Source organism: Lissotriton helveticus, chromosome 3_1 (genome assembly GCF_964261635.1).
Source record: "Lissotriton helveticus chromosome 3_1, aLisHel1.1, whole genome shotgun sequence".
In the NCBI taxonomy this organism is placed as follows: Eukaryota; Metazoa; Chordata; class Amphibia; order Caudata; family Salamandridae; genus Lissotriton; species Lissotriton helveticus.
The window spans coordinates 1,134,231,987-1,134,253,633 of record NC_136061.1 but is presented as its reverse complement, the minus strand read 5'-3'; the positions used below and the strand labels follow the sequence as shown (position 1 = coordinate 1,134,253,633).

General features: G+C 48.1%; 1 protein-coding gene across 4 annotated transcripts in view; it reads right to left on the bottom strand.

The window, feature by feature from the left end:
• Positions 1 to 21,647, bottom strand: part of PRPF40A (pre-mRNA processing factor 40A) — an 879,874-nt gene that overhangs the window by 584,703 nt on the left and 273,524 nt on the right. For all 4 annotated transcript variants that reach the window (XM_078681728.1, XM_078681731.1, XM_078681729.1 and 1 more), the window contains exon 14: positions 11,300 to 11,464. In XM_078681728.1, coding sequence (XP_078537854.1) covers positions 11,300 to 11,464 — 165 coding nt within the window. The remainder of the gene's footprint in view (positions 1 to 11,299; positions 11,465 to 21,647) is intronic.

The window sequence follows — 21,647 nt, the reverse complement described above, 5'->3', positions numbered from 1 at the left end:
GATACAATCGATTTAATTTGTCGGCTATAGGCAGTTATAAATCTCGGTACTTCGATGTTATGGTCCGAGATATTATCTAGTTCTTTGTTCTGTGTTTGATCAAATAGGGAATCACGGGTTCTGCCATTGGCCTTTTGTACTGCCAATTTTAGAACAGATTCACGATACCCCATCTGCCTAAATCTGTCAAGAGCTTCTAGAGTGCATATTTTAAGATCATTGTCTGTGCTACATATACGTTTGATCCGAAGTAGCTCACCTAGTGGAATGTTGTCAACTACATGTCGCGGATGTGCACTGCTGGCGTGAAGAATGCTATTGCCAGCTGTGCTTTTTCTATGTAGCTTAGTGGCTAGGTGTCCATTGTGGACAAATATTTTAACATCTAAAAACTCTGCCTCACAATTGCTGATGGATTTGGTAAATTTTAAATTTTGTTGATTAACGTTCAAATTTGTAATAAAGGTATCTGCACTCCTAGAGTCACCACGCCATAAAACAAAAACATCATCAATGTAACGAAACCATAACAAAACATGTTCATCAAAAATGGTCGCATATTGCTGCCTGAGGACCTGCTCCTCCCACCAGCCAACGTGTAAACACGCAGAGCTAGGAGAGAAGCAGGCCCCCATAGCAACACCACGTTTCTGCACATAGATATCATTCCCAAATAAAAAGAAATTGTTATTGAGACACCAGGTGGTCAACTCTATCAATACTTTGTTGTGACAATAGCAGTTCATAGGTCTCTTGCCCGGAAAGAAATCAAGTGCTTTGAGACCAGTAGTGTGTTCTATGCTCGTATAGAGCGATTCTATGTCCAAAGTAATCATTAATAGATCATCGCTCCAAGGAATGTTATTCATTTTAGCAATGAAATCACCCGTGTCTTTTACATAAGTAGGTAAACTTTTCACTAGATCTTGCAAGAAATAATCGATGTATTGTGTGACATATTCTGCAACCCCCCCAATGGCCGAGATAATGGGTCGGCCGGGGACGGGCGTCACCTGCTTATGTATCTTAGGGAGTAGATATAGTTTAGGCAATATAGGAAACTCCACATGAAGAAAATCGATTTCTTGCGAGGAAATCATACCCTCTCTCATATTTAAAAAGTAACTTTTTTAGAGTTTCCTTAGCATCATTAAATTGCTTGATGTTAGTTTTAGAATAGCAAGTTGAGTCATTTAGTTGTTTCTTTGCTTCTTCAATGTAGGCCTGTTGGGGCCAAATGACTACATTGCCGCCCTTATCAGCAGAGGTAACAATGATGTTGTGGTCATTTCCTAATCTTTTGATGAGAGAAAAGTAATCTTTTTCATGTTTACTCTTGTAACGTTTCTTGTGTTTGATTTTGTGGTGTAATTGTTTGAGGTCCTCAATCACCACATCCTGGAAAACGTCAATCGAATCCCTAGGCATGGTGGGATTGAACTTAGACTTTGGTTTAAAAGGGCTGATGTTCGCTCCTATTTGAGAAATAGATGCAGCTCTTAACTCATCCTGAGTAGATATTACGTCATGAGTTATTGAGGTATCAGAAGCCAAATGATGTAGGGCCAATAACGGTTTGGTGTATTTAGCAGGCAATATCGTGGGTATACTGACAGTTTTATTATTGCCTGAAAATTCTTTTTCTCTTTCATTTGGGCCATCCTTTATGTTGAAGAATTTTTTGATTTTGAGTTTTCTAATAAACAGGTAGACATCAACACGGGTTTTTGTATAATTGAAATCAGATGCGGGACAGTACGTTAGACCCAAGCTCAAAAGTTGTTTTTCTGCTTCGGTTAGGGTGACGGTGGATAGGTTGATAACAGTGTTGTCTTTTATCTGTTTTTGCGCCAATACTGTCGCTTTGATTTTTTGGGCGATTTTGCACTTTTTCCTGCGCTCCCCCCTCCTTTTTTGCATCTGGCTTGTTTAATTGCTTTTGTGGCCCCTTTTGTTGGTGTTTGGTCCGAGGCCTCAATGTCTGCAAACGATCCGAGACTAAAAAATCCATTTCTTCACCAAGATCAAGAATTAAAGAGTATATATATATATCTTAGTAATCACCAACGCTTTCACCTTACGCAGCAAGGCTACCACGGCACAATGAAGAAAGTCCGGTCTGGACAGTTATTCTTTGTCAATATTTATTTCAGTATTTGTGCATATACGGACGGTCTATACGTTTCTGCGCTATGCCTTCAACTGGACCATTGAGTCCGGCTGTCTAGATCGCCATTTAAAGTGATAGGTGCTCATTACTATCCCTTGTTTGTTTCTACCCTTGTGTGTGTTTGTAGACTGCTAACCCACTGTTTTACTAAATGGCTTTGTTTTTCCACCAATTTAACCTTTCATTTAAATGTAAAGTACATTGAAAATTCTTGTACACAATTTTGGAGCACAATCTGGTCCGAACAAATAAGTACATTATTTGTTATTAAGGTGCTAGTGCAAAACAATGCTGTCAATTATAGAGTAAAAACAATTAATTTCTCATGTTTTCACTTAATTGTAAAGTACATTTGTGATCTCTATTTTTGCAATGTTATATAGCATCATCAGAAAAGTGCAAATATATTATTTTCAAGATAAAGTGTGGAACAAACGAGATAATTTCAGAAATAGACACGGTAGGGCAAATTTTCTTGGTGGGGGGCCGAACAGGTCATTTAAATTAATAGATGTTTAAAACCATGATTCAATCAGCGAGGTACCAATGGAATATTTAGGTGCATGTGCAGAAAAGTGTTTTCAGTTGTTAATCAAGTAGGGTCATTTTTCAAGAGAAACCAACCATGTAAATGGTTATGGGGTCAGTTCTAATTCTTTTGTATGTTCCCAGAGCAGCAATATGAATGTTAAATCTAAGAGCTTCCAGTTTGGGAGTTTAACATTTATAATAAATAGAATTAATGCCATCATGTCATTCAATTTTAACTGTAAAATCATAAGAGCTACAACTATTCAAAAAATATGATTTTAGAAAAACCTTAAAAGTTGAGCATCTCACTGGTAAAATTGAATATGTAATGTAGATAAAAATAGATAAATATCTATATGTAAAGTACTTAAGTAGTCTGAAAGTGACAATATGCACGATTCAATAAATAAGTATTTAGTCCGCTATTCCCCTTTTCAATCTTTTTTTCTTCACTTTTTCCATTCTTATAGTTCTTTATAATTAAATGTGGTTTCTCAAAAGATTACTTGACTTGTCCCTTTACCTTGCTTTTGAATTTGCAGGAGTTCAGTTAAGGTTTAAGAGCCATCATTGTAAATGTATATGGAGTTCCGCATCCAGGTTCTGCCCAAAGAGGTGTTCTGTTCCTATCGCTAGAATGTATCTGGACTCCATTTTATTAATGCTTCCTGGGTGCACAATTTTTATGCCAAAGTATCGCAGGTCACTGTCATTGCTAGAGTGGTGTTCAGAGAAATATTTGGCAATGGGATAGGTAAAATCTTTATTTTTGATGGCTCTAAGGTGTTGAAGTATTCTTAACTTTAACTTGTTTATTGTACTTCCAACATAGTTTTTTACACAGGCATTCCAATATGTAAACTACATATTGAGACTCACATGTTATATGCACTTTCCATCGCTCACAAAATTCTTCAGGGCGGTGGGCCTCCTCTCTTGGGGAGTTTGGTAGTGCCTTACAAAGCGAACAGAGCGCTGAGGTCTGACCAGAGGTGTTTGCTCCAGGTCCCGAGAGTAAAAAGATCACGCACGGGCGGGAGGCGATTTTCTGTGCACACAGCAACGCTCTGGAACTCCCTCCCCTTAAAACTTCGTGCTGAGACCTGTACCCTACGTTTTCGCAAAGGTTTGAAAACACATCTGTTTCCCCTGTGAGTCGTTATTATTTCATGGTCCCACGGTTGATGCACTGTTCATAGCGCCGGGATGCCTCAGGGTAGCTGTGCGCTATATAAGTTTTAATAATAATAATAATAATAATAATATGGTCCATGATCTGTTCAGTTCTCCCATTTTGTAATGTGAACGTTGAGGTGTTCTGACCATATTCACATGCCCTGCATTTGGGACATCTCCAAAATCCTGGAGTGGTCAACCAAGCTGTTTTTGGTGGAGCTTTGATCTCAAAGTGACTGTGCGTTAGTATGTCCCCTAGGGAATCTGTTTCCTGTATGTTATGCTAGGAAATTATGGTAATATTTTCTTTAGTGTTTCATTCAGCAACACTATGTGCCAGTTCTTTTTTACAATCTTTTTAGTTCCTTGTTTTCATTATTAAAATCCATGATCAGTTGTGTTGTTTCCATGTCTTCATTCTGTTCTGTGGATTCAGCAAACATTCTTGTGATTTCAAATTAACTTTTGCTCTGGCAGTTTTGATTACTTCGGAGTGGGTATCCTCTTTCCAAGAAGCGGGCACTCCTCTCTTCTAGCAGTTGTTTTACATAATCTGTTTCTAAACATTTCTTTTTACCCGCAACATTTGGCCATACGGTATGCTCCACTTTAGATGTTGCGGGTGCCCACTGTTAGCGTGGAGTATACTGTTGCAAGCAATAGGTTTCCGATGTATTTTGCTACAGATTTTATTCTTCTTAATGAATACCGACACATCTAAGAATATTACACTGTTCTTGCGGACAGTGGACGCAAAATATTAAATTCATTTAATTCCTGTTCAGTTATTCAATGAAGTTCTCCAGTTCACTCTGTTCGCCCACCCCATATTATAAACAGGTCGTCGATGAATCTGGTCCTAATTTTGATCTTGGATTTATGGTTGGCGGATAGTACATCCCTCTCCCACACCCCCATGAATAAATTTGCAGACGTGGGAGCAAAAGATGTACCCATCGCTGTCCCCTCCTTCTGTAGGAGGAGCTCACCATTGAAGAGAAAGATGTTGTAGGTAAGACAGAAGGATAACATTTCCACAAGCTTTATTTCCATGTCCAACTGGTGCTGAAGATTTGTCCAAAAGCAGTTGATAGTGTTATAAAACTTATGTAAAAAACACTTCTCCCACTCTGCGATGAAGTGAAAATAATTTTAAGACCTTTGGAAGTTACTGGTATTGCGATTTCAGCAGTCTGCCCAACCCCATTGACAATGCTAAAAACCTTAGACTCTACTTAAGGTCACATTTTAATATTACAAGCATCAGTACTTTCCAGAGCAGCCAGTAATTTGGCCAATTCCAACACTAAACGACTTGTGTACAATTGCTAGTTGAAAATGCACAATTCCTTGTCTCAGCATCTTCCACTGACCTCTGCTAAGAAACGAATAGTTTTCTTACCTGTCGGTGTAGTTTTGCAGCTTGAAGATCTTTCTGGATTCACTATGCTGTGCATTATTCCGCGGTCTTGTGGTTGGGTCCGGATTCGTAGTCTTTTCTTTGTTTTTTCTTTTTTTTTTTCTTAGCCCAGGTGGGCGTCGGCGTCACACCCCCTTGGGTGTATTTCCGGTGACGTCGGCATGCTTCCTGCGGAAGCTCCCACTCTTGGGCGCCATCTTCGGGTTCTTTTTTTCCGTGTTTCTTTCGTTTCCGAAGTAATGGCAATGTTCTAATTAGTTGGTATTTTACCGCTCTGTACTTCTTAAATATCCTTTCTTATGTTAACCACCTCTTCTCTCTCCAGCCTCATCTTTCTGGCGGAGGTGGGTGGGTTCGCTAGTGAATCCAGAAAGATCTTCAAGCTGCAAAACTACACCGACAGGTAAGAAAACTATTCGTTTTGCAGCGTGAATCTTTCTGGATTCACTATGCTGTGCATAGATTTTGTAGCGGTTTCTCATTTCTGTGGCGGTTGGGTGGAAGATGAGCGTTGGGTATTGAATATGTGCTGTAGCACCTTCTGTCCAACTTGAGCTTCCTTGTTCATCTGTATGTCCACACAGTAGTGCTTCGTGAACGTGTGCACCGAAGCCCATGTTGCCGCCAGGCATATGTCTTGTATGGGTGTGTTAGCCAGGAAGGCTATTGTAGCACCCTTTTTCCTAGTGGAGTGGGCACGTGTCCCCTCTGCTAGCTCTTGTCCTGCCCGCTTGTGGCAGAGTTGGATTGTCTGTGCGATCCATCGTGCAATGGTCTTTTTGGTTACTGCTTTTCCCATGTAACTGTTGGCGAATGACACAAAGAACTGTTTTGTCTTCCTGTGTCCCTTCGTCCTTTCGATGTAGTGCATGACTGCCCTTCTGGCGTCCAGGGTGTGCAGAGCTCGCTCTGCCGCAGTTGTTGGTTTTTGGAAAAAACTCGGTATCTGTATAGACTGGTTCATGTGAAATTTAGATACCACCTTCGGCATGAAGTTTGGGTCAGTCCTCATCACAACCCTGTCATTATGTATTTGTATGTAGGGTTCTTGTAGCGTCAGAGCCTGAAGCTCGCTTACTCTGCGTAGGGACGTTATTGCAACCAGGAAAGCTGTTTTCATAGTTAGCATCTTTAAGGACGCCTTGTGGAGCGGTTCAAAGGGCTCTTTCATGAGTTCCGTTAGGACTATGTTCAAGTTCCATGCCGGTGGCGGCACCCGCTTGGGCGGTGCGATCCTTTTCGCCCCTTCTAGGAATCTCTTCACCACCTGTGATGTGAAGAAACTCCTGCACGTTTCACCTCTTGTGTAGGCGACTATTGCTGCTAAGTGAACCCTCAAGGAGGATGAGCTAAGGTTCTTCTCTAGCAAGTGCGTCAGGTACTTTAGCACTGTGGAGTCCCTCTTCATTTTATTGTGAAGCCTTTCTTGTCTACACCATATTGTGAACCTCTTCCATTTCGCCCCATAGCACTTCCGAGTGCTAGGCCTTCTTGCCTCCCGCAGGACCTTCAGTGTACTTTCTGGCAACCTTAAATGTGCGAACTCTATGTCCTCAGGAGCCACGCTACTAGGCTCATGCTCTCTGGCTCTGGGTGCAGCACCTCTCCGTTCTGCATGGAGAGTAAGTCTTTCCTCCTGCTGAATCTGTGGGGTGCACACTGTGTCATCTCCATGATCTGCGAGTACCATGTCTGCCTCGCCCACTGTGGTGCGACCAGTATCAGTGTCATGTTGCTCGCTCTGCACTTGCTCAGTACTCTGTGCATCAGTGGTATCGGGGGAAAGGCGTAGGCAAATGTCCCTGACCAATCTATCCATAGGGCATTCCCCAGTGACCCCTCCTCGGGCTGCCTGGATGCGAAGTTTCGGCATTTTGCATTCTGGCGTGTGGCAAACAGGTCCACCGATGGAGTTCCCCATCTGTCGAATAGGTGCCTTGTCTCCTGAGCATTGAGCTCCCACTCGTGGGATGCTGAAGTCTGCCTGCTGAGCCAATCTGCTTGTATGTTGTCCTTCCCTGGCAGGTGTATGGCCAGCAGGTCTATCTTGAGAGGGATTGCCCACCTCCATATCTCCTGTGCTAGCGTTGAAAGCGGGGCTGACTGGGTGCCCCCCTGCTTGTTGATGTAGAACATCGCAGTGGTATTGTCTGTTTGTATCAACACCTTGTGATTGTACAGTCTTGTCTGGAAGGCTTTCAGTGCAAGGAAGATTGTCTTCAACTCTAAGTAATTGATGTGTTTTGTGGCATCCGTCGGTGTCCACAGTCCTCTCACCTTGAGCTCCTCCATGTGAGCGCCCCATCCCTTCAGGGATGCGTCTGTGGTGATGGTCACTGTTGGCGTTGGGGGCGTTAGAGGCTTTCCCCTTGCTATGTTCTCCATGGTCCACCATGTCATCTCCTTCTGCACTTCGTGCGTTACAACCACTAGATCCTCCCAACTGCCTGTAGCTTGTGACCATTGCTCCTGTAGCCATTCTTGAATGGGTCTCATGTGGAGTCGTACATTCGGTACCAGGTGGATGCATGATGCCATCATCCCCATGATCTTGCTCGCAGTCCTCACTGTCCGAGCTTGTCCCTTCCGGTAGAGGCGAGTTTCCTTCACCAGCGCCCTCGCCCTCTTCTCGCTGGGGAACACCTTGCCCTGTAAGGTGTTGATCTGTGCTCCCAGGAAGATCTTCACTTGTTCTGGCTCCATTGATGATTTCTTCCAATGGATGGAGAACCCCAGGTTTATGAGCGTGCTGGTCACTGTATGTGCGTGCAGCTTGCATTTCTGGTATGAGTTTGCTTTCACCAGCCAGTCGTCCAGGTAAGGGTATACGTGTATCCCTTGCCTTCTTAGGTGCGCTGCGACTGCTGCGAGGCACTTTGTGAACACTCTTGGTGCCGATTTTAGACCGAAGGCCAGTGTCGTGAACTGGTAGTGGCTTTCTCCGACGGTGAACCTGAGCATGTGTTTGTGCTTTCTGTTCATTGGGATGTGCAGGTATGCGTCTTTGAGGTCTATAGTGACCATGAAGTCCCCGATCTGCAATTGTGGGAGCACCTCTTGCAGGGAGGTCATTTTGAATTTCTGCGTTCTTATGAATTTGTTCATGAATCTTAAATCGAGAATGGGTCTCATTGTCTCGTCTACTTTTGGTACCAGGAAGTACGTTGAGTATACTCCTGTGTTTCTTTCCTCGAAGGGTACCCGTTCTATGGCCTGCTTCTGCAGGAGTTCTTTTGCTTCTTCCTGAAGGCACTGTAGCTGTTTGCCTGCTAGTGGTTTCCTTTTTGGTTTTTTGCTTGTTGGCCTCCCCTCCAACTCTATGCAGTATCCGAATTGGATAATGTTGAGGATCCATTTGTCTGATGTGATTTCTCTCCACTCCTGGAGGTGGTATCTTAATCTTCCTCCCACTGGTGTCCTGTGGTCGTAGGTGTCTAGTTTGTCTTGACCCATCTGTACGTGCTGCCCCCTGGGTTCTTTTTTGTGGGCGGGCACACGGATTTTTTTGAAGTCACTTGGAGGTGGGCTGCTGGCCCCCTCTTCTATTTTGCCCCCGTCCATTTCTCCCTCGAAAGGACTGGCCTCTTTGTTGGTACTGCCAGGGCTGCTTCTGATGACCCTGCTGAGTCTGCGAGTCTGCCTGGTGCGTTTGCTGGAAAGCCTGGTGTGATGTACCTGGCTGGTTTCCGCCTCTCCCGCCGGGCCTCCGTGACGGGGTGCCCCTCTTGTTCCCTCTGAACTGCAATGCCCCCATGGATCTTGCTGTTTCGTTATCTTTCTTCAGTTGGCTGAGTTGTTCATCAACTGTTGGTCCGAAAAGCGTGCTGCCGTTGAACGGTGTGTTCAGGATGCTGTGTTGCACCTCCGGTTTGAAACCGGATATCCTGAGCCAGGCGTGCCTCCTTTCCGTGACGCCCATCATCATGAGCCTGCTGGCGGTGTCTGCCCCATCCAGGGCCGTCTTAAGGCAAGAATTTGCCGCATTCTTCCCCTCTTCAATCAGCTTTTCGGCTTTTTGCCTGGCATCCTGGGGCAAGTCCTTCACCAACTGCCCCAGTCCCTCCATGATTTGGTACATGTGCCTGTTTATCAGGGCGTTGGAATTAGCCATGCGCCAGTGGGTCGCGGCATTCCGTTCGATCCTTCTGCCCACCAGATCCATCCTTTTGCTCTCCTTATCCGGTGGTGGGCCCGAGGTAGTGGGTACGTTAGCCCTCCTCCTTGCTGTGGCCGTGATAATGGAGTCTGCGGAGACCGTGCCCTGAATGTAGGCCGGGTCCTTTGTGGCATGCTTGTACTTCTTCTCAGTTCTGGGAGTTACTGCCTTGCATGTTGCGGGCTCCCTGAAAGCTTCCTTCCCCTGAGCCAAGACGCTCTCGAGCATTGGAAGGAACTGGCTCCTCGTTTGTGTTGGGAGTAATGTTTCCAGAAGGAAGTCTGCTTTCTGCTTCTCTTCGTCGAGCTTGAGCTTGAAAGCTGCTGCGGCAGATTGTATCACCGAGTTGTAGGCCCCGATGTCGTCCGGCGGCGAGGGCCTCGAGGGGTAGGTGTCGACCACCTCCTCCGGGCTGTCGGTGTCGACATCGATGTAATCTACCTCCTGAAGGTCAGAGGGTGCCGACTCAGTGTCTGTCCTGCCCTCATCTTCCTCCCCATAGCTGTAACCTTCGTAGGGATTCTCGTACTCCTCCTGGTCGTCGAGCACCTCGACGTCCTGGTCTTGCTCGGTGACTTCGGCGATCTCTTCTTCCTCCTCGACCACCTCCATCACTGGTGGCTTGGTCTTGTGAGGGATCGTGATGGCTTTCATCTTTGCGTCGAAATCTTTCTTCCGCTGCATGATGTTCTCCATTTCTGCCTCGAGGCGCCTTCTTTTCTTTTCCATCTCGGCCGCGTGTTCCGCGTCGGATGGGTCGGCCGCTCTCTTCGACGGATGGCTCGTCGCCGTGCCTCTCGGAGTCGAAGTTTTCGACGTCGAACCGGATTTCGGGTCTCTGGTCATCGTCGTCAGTTTCGGGTCTTTCTCCCTCGTCGATCGATCCTTTTCGGGGACGATTTTCGACGTTTTCTGCTGATCAGCAGCTCTCGGCGCCGGGGACTCCTTCTCGGAGGATCCGCTGGGCCTGGGAGTAGTCGCGGACGCCGCCTTTTTTGGCGTCGGCGCTTTCGGGGTCTTGCCCTCGATTTTTCTAGACTCAGAGTCTCTCGGGTTCTTGGGGGCCGAAGAGTCTCCTACCTTGTCAGAAGTCTTCGTGTAATCGGTCTCTACGACCGTGTAGCTGTCGTCTTCGGCGGCAGCGTTGTCTTCTTCCTCGGAGGACATCCCCAGCTCGTAGAGTGACGGAGTCGGGGCCTTCCCCTGCAGGGCGGCGTGTGCTACCCTCTGCCTCTCTCTCACACGAAGGGTCTTCGGGGTGAAGGCGGAACAGGCGTTGCAGTCTCCGCTCTCGTGGTCCACCGGTAGGCAAAGGTTGCATACCGGGTGCTGGTCCTTCTGCGCGTACTTGTGGTGGCAGTTACGGCAGAACTTGAACGGCGTGTTGTCCATCCTCTAGCGTCCAGGGCCTCTCTGGTCGCGTGTTCGTCGACGGTCGTCGAAGATCTCGATGGAAAACGCCTTATCCTTGCTTGTTTTTCGTCGGTGAAGTCCCCTGGAGTCTTCAGGTGACTTCTCCTCGTCTTTTCTGTATTTTCCTTCTTCTTTCTCCAAAAATGTCTGGAGCCCAAACGGGAACGATCCAGACCCGACCGCGGAAAAAAAGAATCTGAAGATGGCGCCCAAGAGTGGGAGCTTCCGCAGGAAGCATGCCGACGTCACCGGAAATACACCCAAGGGGGTGTGACGCCGACGCCGACGCCCACCTGGGCTAAGAAAAAAAAAAAAAAAAACAAAGAAAAGACTACGAATCCGGACCCAACCACAAGACCGCGGAATAATGCACAGCATAGTGAATCCAGAAAGATTCACGCTGCAAAACTGATTACAATTCCAAAGCACTCACTTGTATTTTGTTGTAGACGTCATCCTTTCATGGTTTTCAAGGAATCGCTGAAAGTTTTCTTTCGCTTCTTTGTATTTGGACCTTGCTTCCTCTTTTTCTTCTTTCTCTGTCTGGACTTTGTAGGCATTGAATGCTTGCTTTTTTTCACTCAATTTGGCTAAAGCACTGTAGAGAAATTGAAAAACATTTACATGAATTGAGACTCGCAAATACCTTTAGAATACATCATCAGTTTATTTTCATACTGTAAAGAGATTCTACTAATCGCACTTTGGAATACTGATCGAGAAAAATAAAGTGGTAAAATATAACTTGCAACAAGCTTGCTACAAAATTCAACTTGGTGATTCAAAACAATTGAAGCACCCTTACACAGTGCTAACAACCTAAGCACTGGAGTGTGCCACCCACATGCGAGATTTCATAAAAGTTAACACATATAATATGCTTTTCTTTGGAAAGGCTAATTTTTAAATCTAAATAATTTTAATGGAATAGGAAAGCTATATTGGCCACAATTTCGCATAATAAAATAAAAAGAAAGCCATTTTTCTTAGAAAATGCTTTATTCGATTATACAAATTGATTAAATCATAAAAGCAACAATTCATTAGAAATATACAAACATTAGTACGATAAAAACAAGTTATACATTTTCTTTTCCTCAAAATGCTCTTTAAAAAACAAGTCACGATTCCTACACAGTACACGTTTTTCAGTAATTGTAAAAATAAAAGGGCCGGACGGCATTGCCGCAAGGTACCCCGCTTTAGAAGAGGTACAATCCATCTGGCCCGTACAGTTGCATAAAATTTACAGAAAAAGATCACGTGTAAAGTGCATTGATTTGATAAATTATCACATGGACATTTACTCAACTGTCTGGACCAGTCGGTAATATTAGGGAACGAAACCAGGCGAAAAAAACAATCAAACCTAAACTTGGTCAGAATATATCTATCATATCCCCCTAAACACCACACTAAATAGGGTTGATTGGAGGTAGAGACCAGGGTAAGTTGATGCTGAATCAGTTTTTTTTAAATTAAACTCCAGCCCCATTCTTAACGACTCAAAGTGATTCAGACAATGCTTTGAGATCTTTTCTAGATATGGAGAGTAAGGAATCGGGGTTGCCATAAAATTCAGGCCTGCCCAGATCTTTGGATAGCTTACAGATGTAGTTCAACCATGGAATATTTCTAGCCTGATCCAAACCCATGGACTCTTATTTTATTTATGTTAATTTATTTATTTTAAAAGTTTTATATAGCGCTGGCTAGACCCGGAGGTATCAGAGCGCTTTACATGAGCATCGGATCATAGTTACAGGTTACATCGTTACAAAGGTTACACAGTTCTTAGAGCATGGCAACATAGTTACTTGTAAGGTCGAGATAAACAATAAGCACAAATACGTAAGGGGAAAAGAATGCAAGGTGAGAGATTCAGGGGAGGGGGGTTGGAGTAGGGGAAGTATCAATCAATCAATCAATCAATCAATCAACCATTTGTATAGCGCACTACTCACCCGGGAGGGTCTCAAGGCGCTTGGGAGAGGGGGTATGCTACTGCTCGAATAGCCAGGTCTTGAGTTGTTTCCTGAAGGCGAGATGGTCCTGGGTCAGCCGAAGGTGGGTGGGGAGGGAGTTCCACGTCTTGGCAGCCAGGTAAGAGAAGGACCTTCCTCCGGCGGTTGCTCTTCGGATGCGTGGTACGGCTGCGAGGGCGAGGCTGGTGGACCGTAGCTGGCGGGTGGGCGTGTAGGTCAGGCGGTCGTTGAGGTACTTGGGGCCCAGGTCGTGGAGAGACTTGTGTGCGTAGGTGAGGAGCCGGAACGTGATCCTCTTGTCGACGGGGAGCCAGTGCAGGTTCCTCAGGTGGCTGGAGATGTGGCTGCGTCGGGGGACATCCAGGATGAGTCGGGCGGAGGCGTTCTGGATGTGCTGGAGTCTTTTCTGTAGCTTGGCTGTGGTGCCGGCGTAGAGGGCGTTTCCGTAGTCCAGTCGGCTGGTGACGAGTGCATGGGTGACCGTCTTCCTGGTCTCGGTTGGGATCCAGCGGAAGATTTTGCTAAGCATACGCAGGGTGTTGAAACACGATGAGGAGACGGCGTTGACTTGTCTGGTCATCGAGAGGGAGGAGTCCAGGATGAAGCCCAGGTTGCATGCGTGGTCGGTTGGCTTGGGTGCGGTGCCCAGGGCTGGGGGCCAGAGGTGTGGCGCCGCGACCAGGGCGACTGACGCTGGAATCTGGGGACCACGGTTCGATCCCCGGCTCCGGCGGCAGGTTAGCCCAGCACCATGTGACTCTGGGCAATAGCTCGCTTAATCTTCCCGACGGCCCCCAGCGCCTAGAGACCCTTACGGGTGATTGTGCGCTTTACAAATGTGGACTTTACTTTACCAGGAGTCGTCCCAGGCGGAGGGCGAAGATCCCAGGATGAGGACTTCCGTCTTGTCCAAGTTCAGTTTCAGGCGGCTGTCCTTCATCCACTCGGTGACGTATTTCATCCCTTCGTGTAGGCAGGTTCTGGCGGTGTCGGGGTCTCTGGTGAGGGAGAGGATCAGCTGTGTGTCGTAGGCGTAAGAGATGATGTTGAGGTTGTGCTGGCGTGCGATGGCTGCAAGCGGTCTCATGTAGACGTTGAAGAGAGTGGGGCTGAGTGAAGATCCTTGCGGGACGCCGCAGATGACTTCGGTGGCCTCGGAGCGAAACGGGGGGAGGCGGACTCTTTGTGTTCTTCCGGCGAGGAACGAGATGATCCACTCCAGTGCCTTCTCTTGGATACCGATGCTGCTGAGGCGCTGGACTAGGGTGCGGTGGCAGACAGTGTCGAACGCCACGGAGAGGTCCAGGAGGATGAGGGCCACTGTTTCCCCTTTGTCGAGCAGGGTCCGGATGTCATCGGTGGCTGCGATGAGGGCGGTCTCGGTGCTGTGGTTGGCTCTGAATCCGGATTGCGAGGGGACGAGAGATCCGTTTGTCTCGAGGAAGGCGGTCAGCTGTCTGTTGACGGTCTTCTCGATGACTTTAGCAGGAAAAGGGAGGAGCGAGATGGGGCGGAAGTTCTTGAGGTCGGTGGGGTCCGCTGTAGGTTTCTTCAGGAGGGCGCGGAGCTCGGCATGCTTCCAGCTCTCCGGGAAGGTGGCGGTGTTGAATGAGGTGTTGATGATGTTCCGGAGTTGGGGTGCGATGGTGGAGTCGGCCTTGTTGAAGACGTGATGTGGGCAGGGGTCGGTCGGTGATCCGGAGTGGATGGTGTTCGTCGTGCGGGCTGTGTCTTCGGTGGTCACCGTGGTCCAGGTGCGGAGGGTGGCGGTGGGGGGCGTTGGTTCGACGGTTGGATGCGTGGGTGGTGCGCCGAAGCTGTTGTGGATGTCGGCGATCTTGCGGTGGAAGAACGAGGCGAGGGAGTTGCAGAGGTCTTGTGACGGAGTGATGTCGTTGGTGCCGTTGCTGGGGTTGGAGAACTCCTTGACGATGGTGAAGAGCTCTTTGCTGTCGTGGGCGTTGTTGTCCAGTCGTTCCTTCAGTGATTTCTTCTTGGTGGTGCGGATGAGCTGGTGGTGCTTGCGGGTAGCGTGTTTGAGGGCGATCATGTTGTCGGTGGTCCGGTCGAGGAGCCAGGCTTTCTCGAGGGTGCGGCAGGTTTTCTTGGAGTCCTTGAGTTCGTCGGTGAACCAGGATGCCTTCTTGCTTCTGGGTCTGCTGGGAGGGTTCTTTAGTGGCGCGAGGTCGTCGGCGCAGGCGGTCAGCCACTGTGTGAAGTTGCGGGCTGCTTCGTTGGGGTCCGTTGTGTTGGCGGGTGGGCGCTGGCTGAGGGAGGTGGTGAGCTGGTCCGCGGTGATCTTGCGCCAATTCCTGTGAGGAACCTGTTGAGGGTGGTGGTGGGTAGTGGTTTTTCTGAAGCAGTAGACTGATAATGAAGGCGGGAAAGAGGAGGGGAGGGTGAGAGACAGCATAGGGAGAGGAGGGGAAGGGTGACGGGGACACAAACCGGTAGACAAGTCAAGGCAACGTCCAAAGTCCAGTAAGCTGTGATCCCAGGGGAAGTGGTATCCCTTCCCTATCTCTATTGCGAGAGGCACCCTTTACACAGTGGACTCTCTCAGAGGGGTCTCTGAGACTCCAAGGCCTACATACTGGATCCTTCCCCAAAAAGGGGAGAGGGAGTGCTTTGGCAAGGGGTGCCATACCATACCTCAAGTGTGAGTGGCTCCCTTGGCATGGTGGACTCATTGAGAGGGTTCGCTGAGACTCCAGAGTATACATATTGGATCTTTCCCCAACAAGGGGAGAAGGAGTGCTTAGTCAAAGGGCACAAAGGACAGGGGGGTAGGCAGATTAGCAGGCAAGGGGAGAGATTCAGGGGAGAGGATAGGAACTATGGAAGAGCCAATAAGGAGAGACGAAAAGAAGTCTGCCTAAAGACCGACTGGGTAGGTGACGACCAAGGAGGGAATCCACGGCCCATCTCCCCTATAGCTAAACCAAGTAGCTCCATCGGGCATCAGACAAAATAGTTCGGTCTCAATACATTGAGAGAGGAGGGAAGGAGAGACATAAATAGAGGGAGGATGCGGGAGGAGACGACAGGAGAGACAAAAGGAAGTGCAACAATGTAGTTCAACAATATACCAGAAGAAGATCAACAAGTAAACATATCAAACAGTCAGCAATACATTAGGGGAGGAGAGAAAGGAGAGAGAAAGTAGTGGGGGTAGAGGAGGAGAGAGAGTGAGGATAAGGGAAGAGACAACCGTAGAGACGAAAGGAAGTCTGTCTAAAGACCAACTGGGTAGGTGATGACCAAGGAGGGAATCCACGGCCCATCTACCCTATAGCTAAACCAGGTAGCTCCATCGGGCATCAGACAAAATAGATCAGTCTCAAGTGGCGAGGGAAGAGGTTCACAAAAAAACAGGGTGGGGACAAAGGGCAAGGGCATGTGAGGGCAGAGGACAGAAGCTGGAAAGAGTAGGAGCGGAGAGGGGGGAGGGTTGGGGAAGGGGGAGGGGGAAGGTAAGGTCAGGAGAGACGCGGGCGCGTTAGCCCGAAGTCCGGCTGGGTAGGTGAAAGTCAAAGGAGGGAGCCCAAAGTCAATCTCCCCCATAGCTCGGCGAGTCAGCAGGCCCTGGTTCGTTCTTGCTCTTCTTTAGTTGGGTCCGCATTTCCCTTTCGGCCGTTTTGGTGTCTCGTGTGTGACTGAGGGTAGGGTACCTGGATTACTTTTCCCCAGAGTAATTTCGAGTGTGGATGTGCTCTATTGTCTTTGTTGACTAGCGTTGGGGTTGGCCCTGCACCTCTCCGGCGGTCTCGGTGGGCTTCTCCTACGGCTTTTTGGCAGCTTTGTGGTTCTCCGTGGTGTTGTGGTGGTGTTGTGTCACTGTGTCGGCGTGCTGGGTATCCTGGTTGATAGGCTTAAGTTATAAAACGGGGTGGGTCAGTGAGCTTCTCCTTTCCCCTTTATTGTTGTTCATGTCTTCTCTAGGCGCCCCCCTTTGCTCAGTAAGGGGGACCGTGATCGTTCTGGTGCGGGAGGATACGGTGGTTCCCCTTGGAGGTCCCCTGCCTGCACACCCGATTTTCCCTCTCACTGACCCGTTTAGCAGCGGCGGTGTGCGGGCCCTTTAAGTCCTTGTGTTTTCCGTCCCATGATGGCTCCCGAGGAGGTAGGACCCTCCCCTCCACTCCGTTTCTCTCCCCCGGAGCTCACAGCACATGCAGGTGCGCTTGTTAACTCGCACTGTGTGACGGCGATGAAGCGTTGTGGAGTTGCGAGTTGGGTGTCCCCTTGTGCCAATTCTTGCCCTTGTGGTGTGATACTGGGGGGGGGGGGGGAGGGTTCTCCCTCTCCCCCTTCCGTTAACTGTGACTCTTGGCGTGGCCCCTCTCTCACCTCGCTCAAACTGTCGTTCACGGTAAACCGCTTATCCTTTCAAGGACATTCACAGGGCTTACCGGTTCGCCGTATCCAGCGGTGACTACATCTTAAGCGGCGAGGTATGCCGGTGTCAGGCTACAGTCTTGTAACCCTTTGATAAAAACTTCCTCCACTCTGGTATACTGCACAACGCTGCCCAACTGAAAACAGATGCAAGATGCTGCCTCATATGATACTGGTGGTCACCTTAAAGGAGTAGGGAGGGTTGAGGCATGAGCGGGGGCCCCCCTCACTTTTTTCCGAAGCCCACAAATCAGTACGCAGCTCCCCCGAGCCCCCCGCACCACCACACATGGACCCTTCGTCAGGGATCAAGCCAACAGGAATTTAGTTGCAGGTCACAGACCCCAGTGTTGAGGGAGGGAATTCGAGCAGTCATCCAAAATGGAGTAAGAGTGCACAGATGGGCGACGATCCTGAGACGGGGGAACAGCAGCGCCACACTCACCAACAGCGAGGGCCCCAGGGGAGGGAAAGTCCTTAGCCGCACCCACAGCAACCGCGTCCTCAGGCTCAATTAATTGCTGCGCCGGGAAGCTAGCCGCACAGCTCAGTGTTATTACGGTGCCGGGAATATCCGCAATGGAGGCAGAGCAGCACTATGTGGTGAAGCACACCGACCCTGGAATGGGCAGCGTCTGAAGCGCAGGACCGGGCCGCGACGGGTGTAAGCAGCGCCGATCAGCTATATAGTGTGCTCTTTGTCTGGCGGTGCTTTTCGGTTCACAGCTGCATTTTCACTTCGGTTTCAGCTCTGATGGTGTTGGGCCGCCATTTTTGTCTGCATCTCCTTTTTTCTGAGGAGCCTCCGCAAATGTCCTCCTTTTCTCGGACACCGGAGGTCGTCGCGATGGTGCCCACCTTGGCAGCAGGTTTTGTGAAGTTCAAATTTTACATTTGTTGTCCTCCCTCGCTCGCATACTCCTCAGGATCGTTGTTCTTTTCTCCGATCCGACGGAATCAGGCAGCCATTAGCTGCGTCTGGAACCACCGTGTTCCACCGTCCGCCACCGTGCTCACAGCTCCTTCCCCTTGCTCTGGTCTGCCTTGCCTCTTGTATCGCAATACCCGACTGAAAGCACCTGTACCTAACTATTTTGTTCTGTAAATGCATTTACTAGGGGGTGAAATACCCTAACACCCCCTGCCTTATTCTCCTAAAGCAGCCCCCAGCTCCCTCCTTCCACATTCTGCATTACAATTACAGACCCTACGGTCTTTAATCTTTAATTATATCTTGGTTTAATCCTAAATTGGGTGAGGTCCAGGCCCTATGCCATAATAGCATGGGTTGCATTTTAATAACATCAGTGATATAGCGAACCCCTAGTTCGCTATGACAATTAAAAACAGATGCTCTTTGGGGAATAGCTAGAATAAATCTTAAAAAAGCATTCTCTACCGCTTGTATGGGTGAAACGTCATAAAACCCCCATACCCCTGCTCCATATATGGCTATACTTGTGCACTTAGCCTGGTACATTTTCAATAAAATCTCCGGCGGCCTCTTACCCATCTTATTAGATCAGATCATTACTGCCGCCGTAGACCTCTTAAATAAGAGGGCGTTATTCTTTATAGCTGGACCCCAAGAACCTGAATCCTCCAATAAGATGCCAAGATAGGAGAAAGTTTTTGTCGGTTCAATTTTATCTTTCCCAGCTACAAGGGTACAAGATCTACTCTTACCCTTTCCACAAGGCATGACAAATGTTTTCTTAACATTGAGCTTCAAACCCCTATTATCCATGAAGTCAATGTAAGACCAAGCTGGGTTCTGGCCATTAAAACCGCATCATCTGCATAAAAAAGAGAGACAATCTGATTATTATTAACTTGCGGGGAATCTCTCACACTGGCCACCAGTGCCTCCTCAAATTCGTTAGTGTATAAAGTGAAAAGGAATGGGGAAAGAACGCAGCCTTGTCTCACACCCCTCCTCACGTGGAAAGGGTATGTACATTCCCCCTTTAATCCATACCTCACCTTCGCAGTGAGTCCTGCATATAATTGTCTCAGAAATGACACGAGTGATTGCTCTACCTTTAGTCCCTCTAAAATCTGCCATAGTCAATAATGATCTACGCAGTGGTAAGGTCTACAAATACCGCAAATAAATTGCCTCTCTTTGCCTGGGTATATTTCCCATGTAAAATGGAAACATTTTAAACCTGCTTGACAGTACCCCTCCCTAAAGCCACATTGAACCGGGCTTAGGACCTTGTTATCTACCAGCCCACTGTTGCAGTCTATTCAGGATAACCCTTCCTGCAATTTTCCTAAGAGAGTCTGGCAAGGAAATGAGTCGGTAACAAGCAGGATTTTCCCTGTCCCCTTTTTTAAAAATGATAATTATGGACTACGACGAGGATTTAACAAAATCCTTGGCACAGCTGGCCTCAAGGACTCATGTTAATAATAGGGACCAACGCTCAATCGTGTGTTTATACAGATCGATCGGAGTCCCATCCGGGCCCGGTGCCTTACCTCCTTTGCTCTCTTTTATGGCCAATAGTACTTCCTCATGCGTGAAGTGAATATTGATCGGTGAAAAATGTGTATACTCGCCCGATGCTGCTTGTTCACTTACTGGTTCCGTTTTATTACACCCAGTACCAACAACCGAAGAAAATAAATCAACCCAGGAATCTTCACTTTTTGCCACGTCAATCCTTGCTTCCTAACTAATCGAGAAAAAGGGTGCCTTTACTGCCTACCAGGAGAGGGAGGAATCCCGCCGTACGGATGCTTCATACAGGTTAGTCCAGGCCTGACCCTTAATTTCCTTCTTACGCTTATTTCTAGCTAGATTGTAAGCATTCCTGAGCCCCCTAATTTCCTCGTAATCCTTCACCGATCTATGTAAGGCAGCTTTTAACTGGGAATATGCTGTACAGTGAGTATCAACCCAACCATTTTTCAAAATGTTTTGCTCCCTACCCCCCCCCCCCCAGTAATCCTGCGCAATTGCCCAATCAAGGTGGCCACAAAAGGATTCACGTATCTTGGAATCTTTATCTCCACGGAGAAGGTCATAAGATACGAGCAGAATCTCCTCCCGCCCTTGCAGCGGCTGCAAAGAGACACCATCACTTGGAAGAAACTCCCGCTGTCCCTACTGGGTCGTGCCGCGCTTTTCAAAAAGATGGCGCTGCCACGGTTTCTCTATGCCCTCCAAAATTACCCGTACCTTGTCCCGCAAAAGTATTTTGCATCCATCGAGGTCACCCAAAGGGACCTCCTGTGGACTGGAATGCCCCGAATATCCCTTCAGAAACTCACATTAGGATGGTACAATGGAGGTATAGCCCTACCAGACATCCGGAAATACTACTGCGGCGGCGCATCTCTCTGCCATGAATTAGGACACTTACTGTGACAAAAATGACCCCAGCTATGGGATGGACAGATGGCTCCTCCCGGGCGGAAACTTTGAGGCTGCACTTTACTGTACGCCCAACAGATACCCTCTCACAGGACCAACAAAGCATTCGGTCCAACTCTGGCACATTGTTCACCGAAAACTGGGATAGGCCGACAAACTTACACTAGCTACCCCGCTATGGGCTTCTGAAAGGTTGGGTACACTGAGCCGCACCAAAGGCTTTCACAACTGGGATCCTAATGGGGTGGTTACATTCGCTTTAACACACTTACGATCTGGCACACACTGAGCACTTTCGCTATCTGCAAGTTAAGCATTCCCTCCGGGCGAACATCCCACCAGGGACACAGCTCCCGGAATCCTCCCCCCACGAAGACAGGCTGCTAGACGGCCACTTCCCAGAAAGGGCTATTTCCCTCACATACAAACAGCCTATCAACCACACCCCAGAACCCCTGCTGGCGCTTAGGAGAAAGTGGGAGGCAGACAGACTTGAAATAGACGATGAAGAATGGAGAGAGGCATCAAAATCCCCCAAAGAAATAGCAATATCGGCTAAATTGAGGTTGATTCAGCTGAAAGTACTCCACCGAGTATATATTTCAAACACCAGGCTGATATTGATGGGCCGAAGTGATGATGGGCTCTGTAGGAGGAGATGTGGGGAGGCAGGAACTTTCTTTCACATACTGTGGGAGTGCCCAGTGTTGCAAATTTACTGGAGGCGGGTGAACGAATGTACGCGGGAGGTATGGGGAGTAGAACTGCATCCAGAGGTTAAGAGGTGCCTTCTGAACATTTGGGAACCCACATATCTTTCGTCAAAAGTTAAAATATGGGTAACACTAGGATTGGCAATAGCAAAAAGGAATATAGCACAACTGTGGGGAGGGGTAACACCTCCAAAGCTCAGCTCCTGGAAGTGGGACATGGACTGGTGCATGATACAGGAAAAGACAGTCTACGTGGCCCGGGGTTGCCCCCGGAAGTGGGTAGGAATATGGTCCAACTGGAAT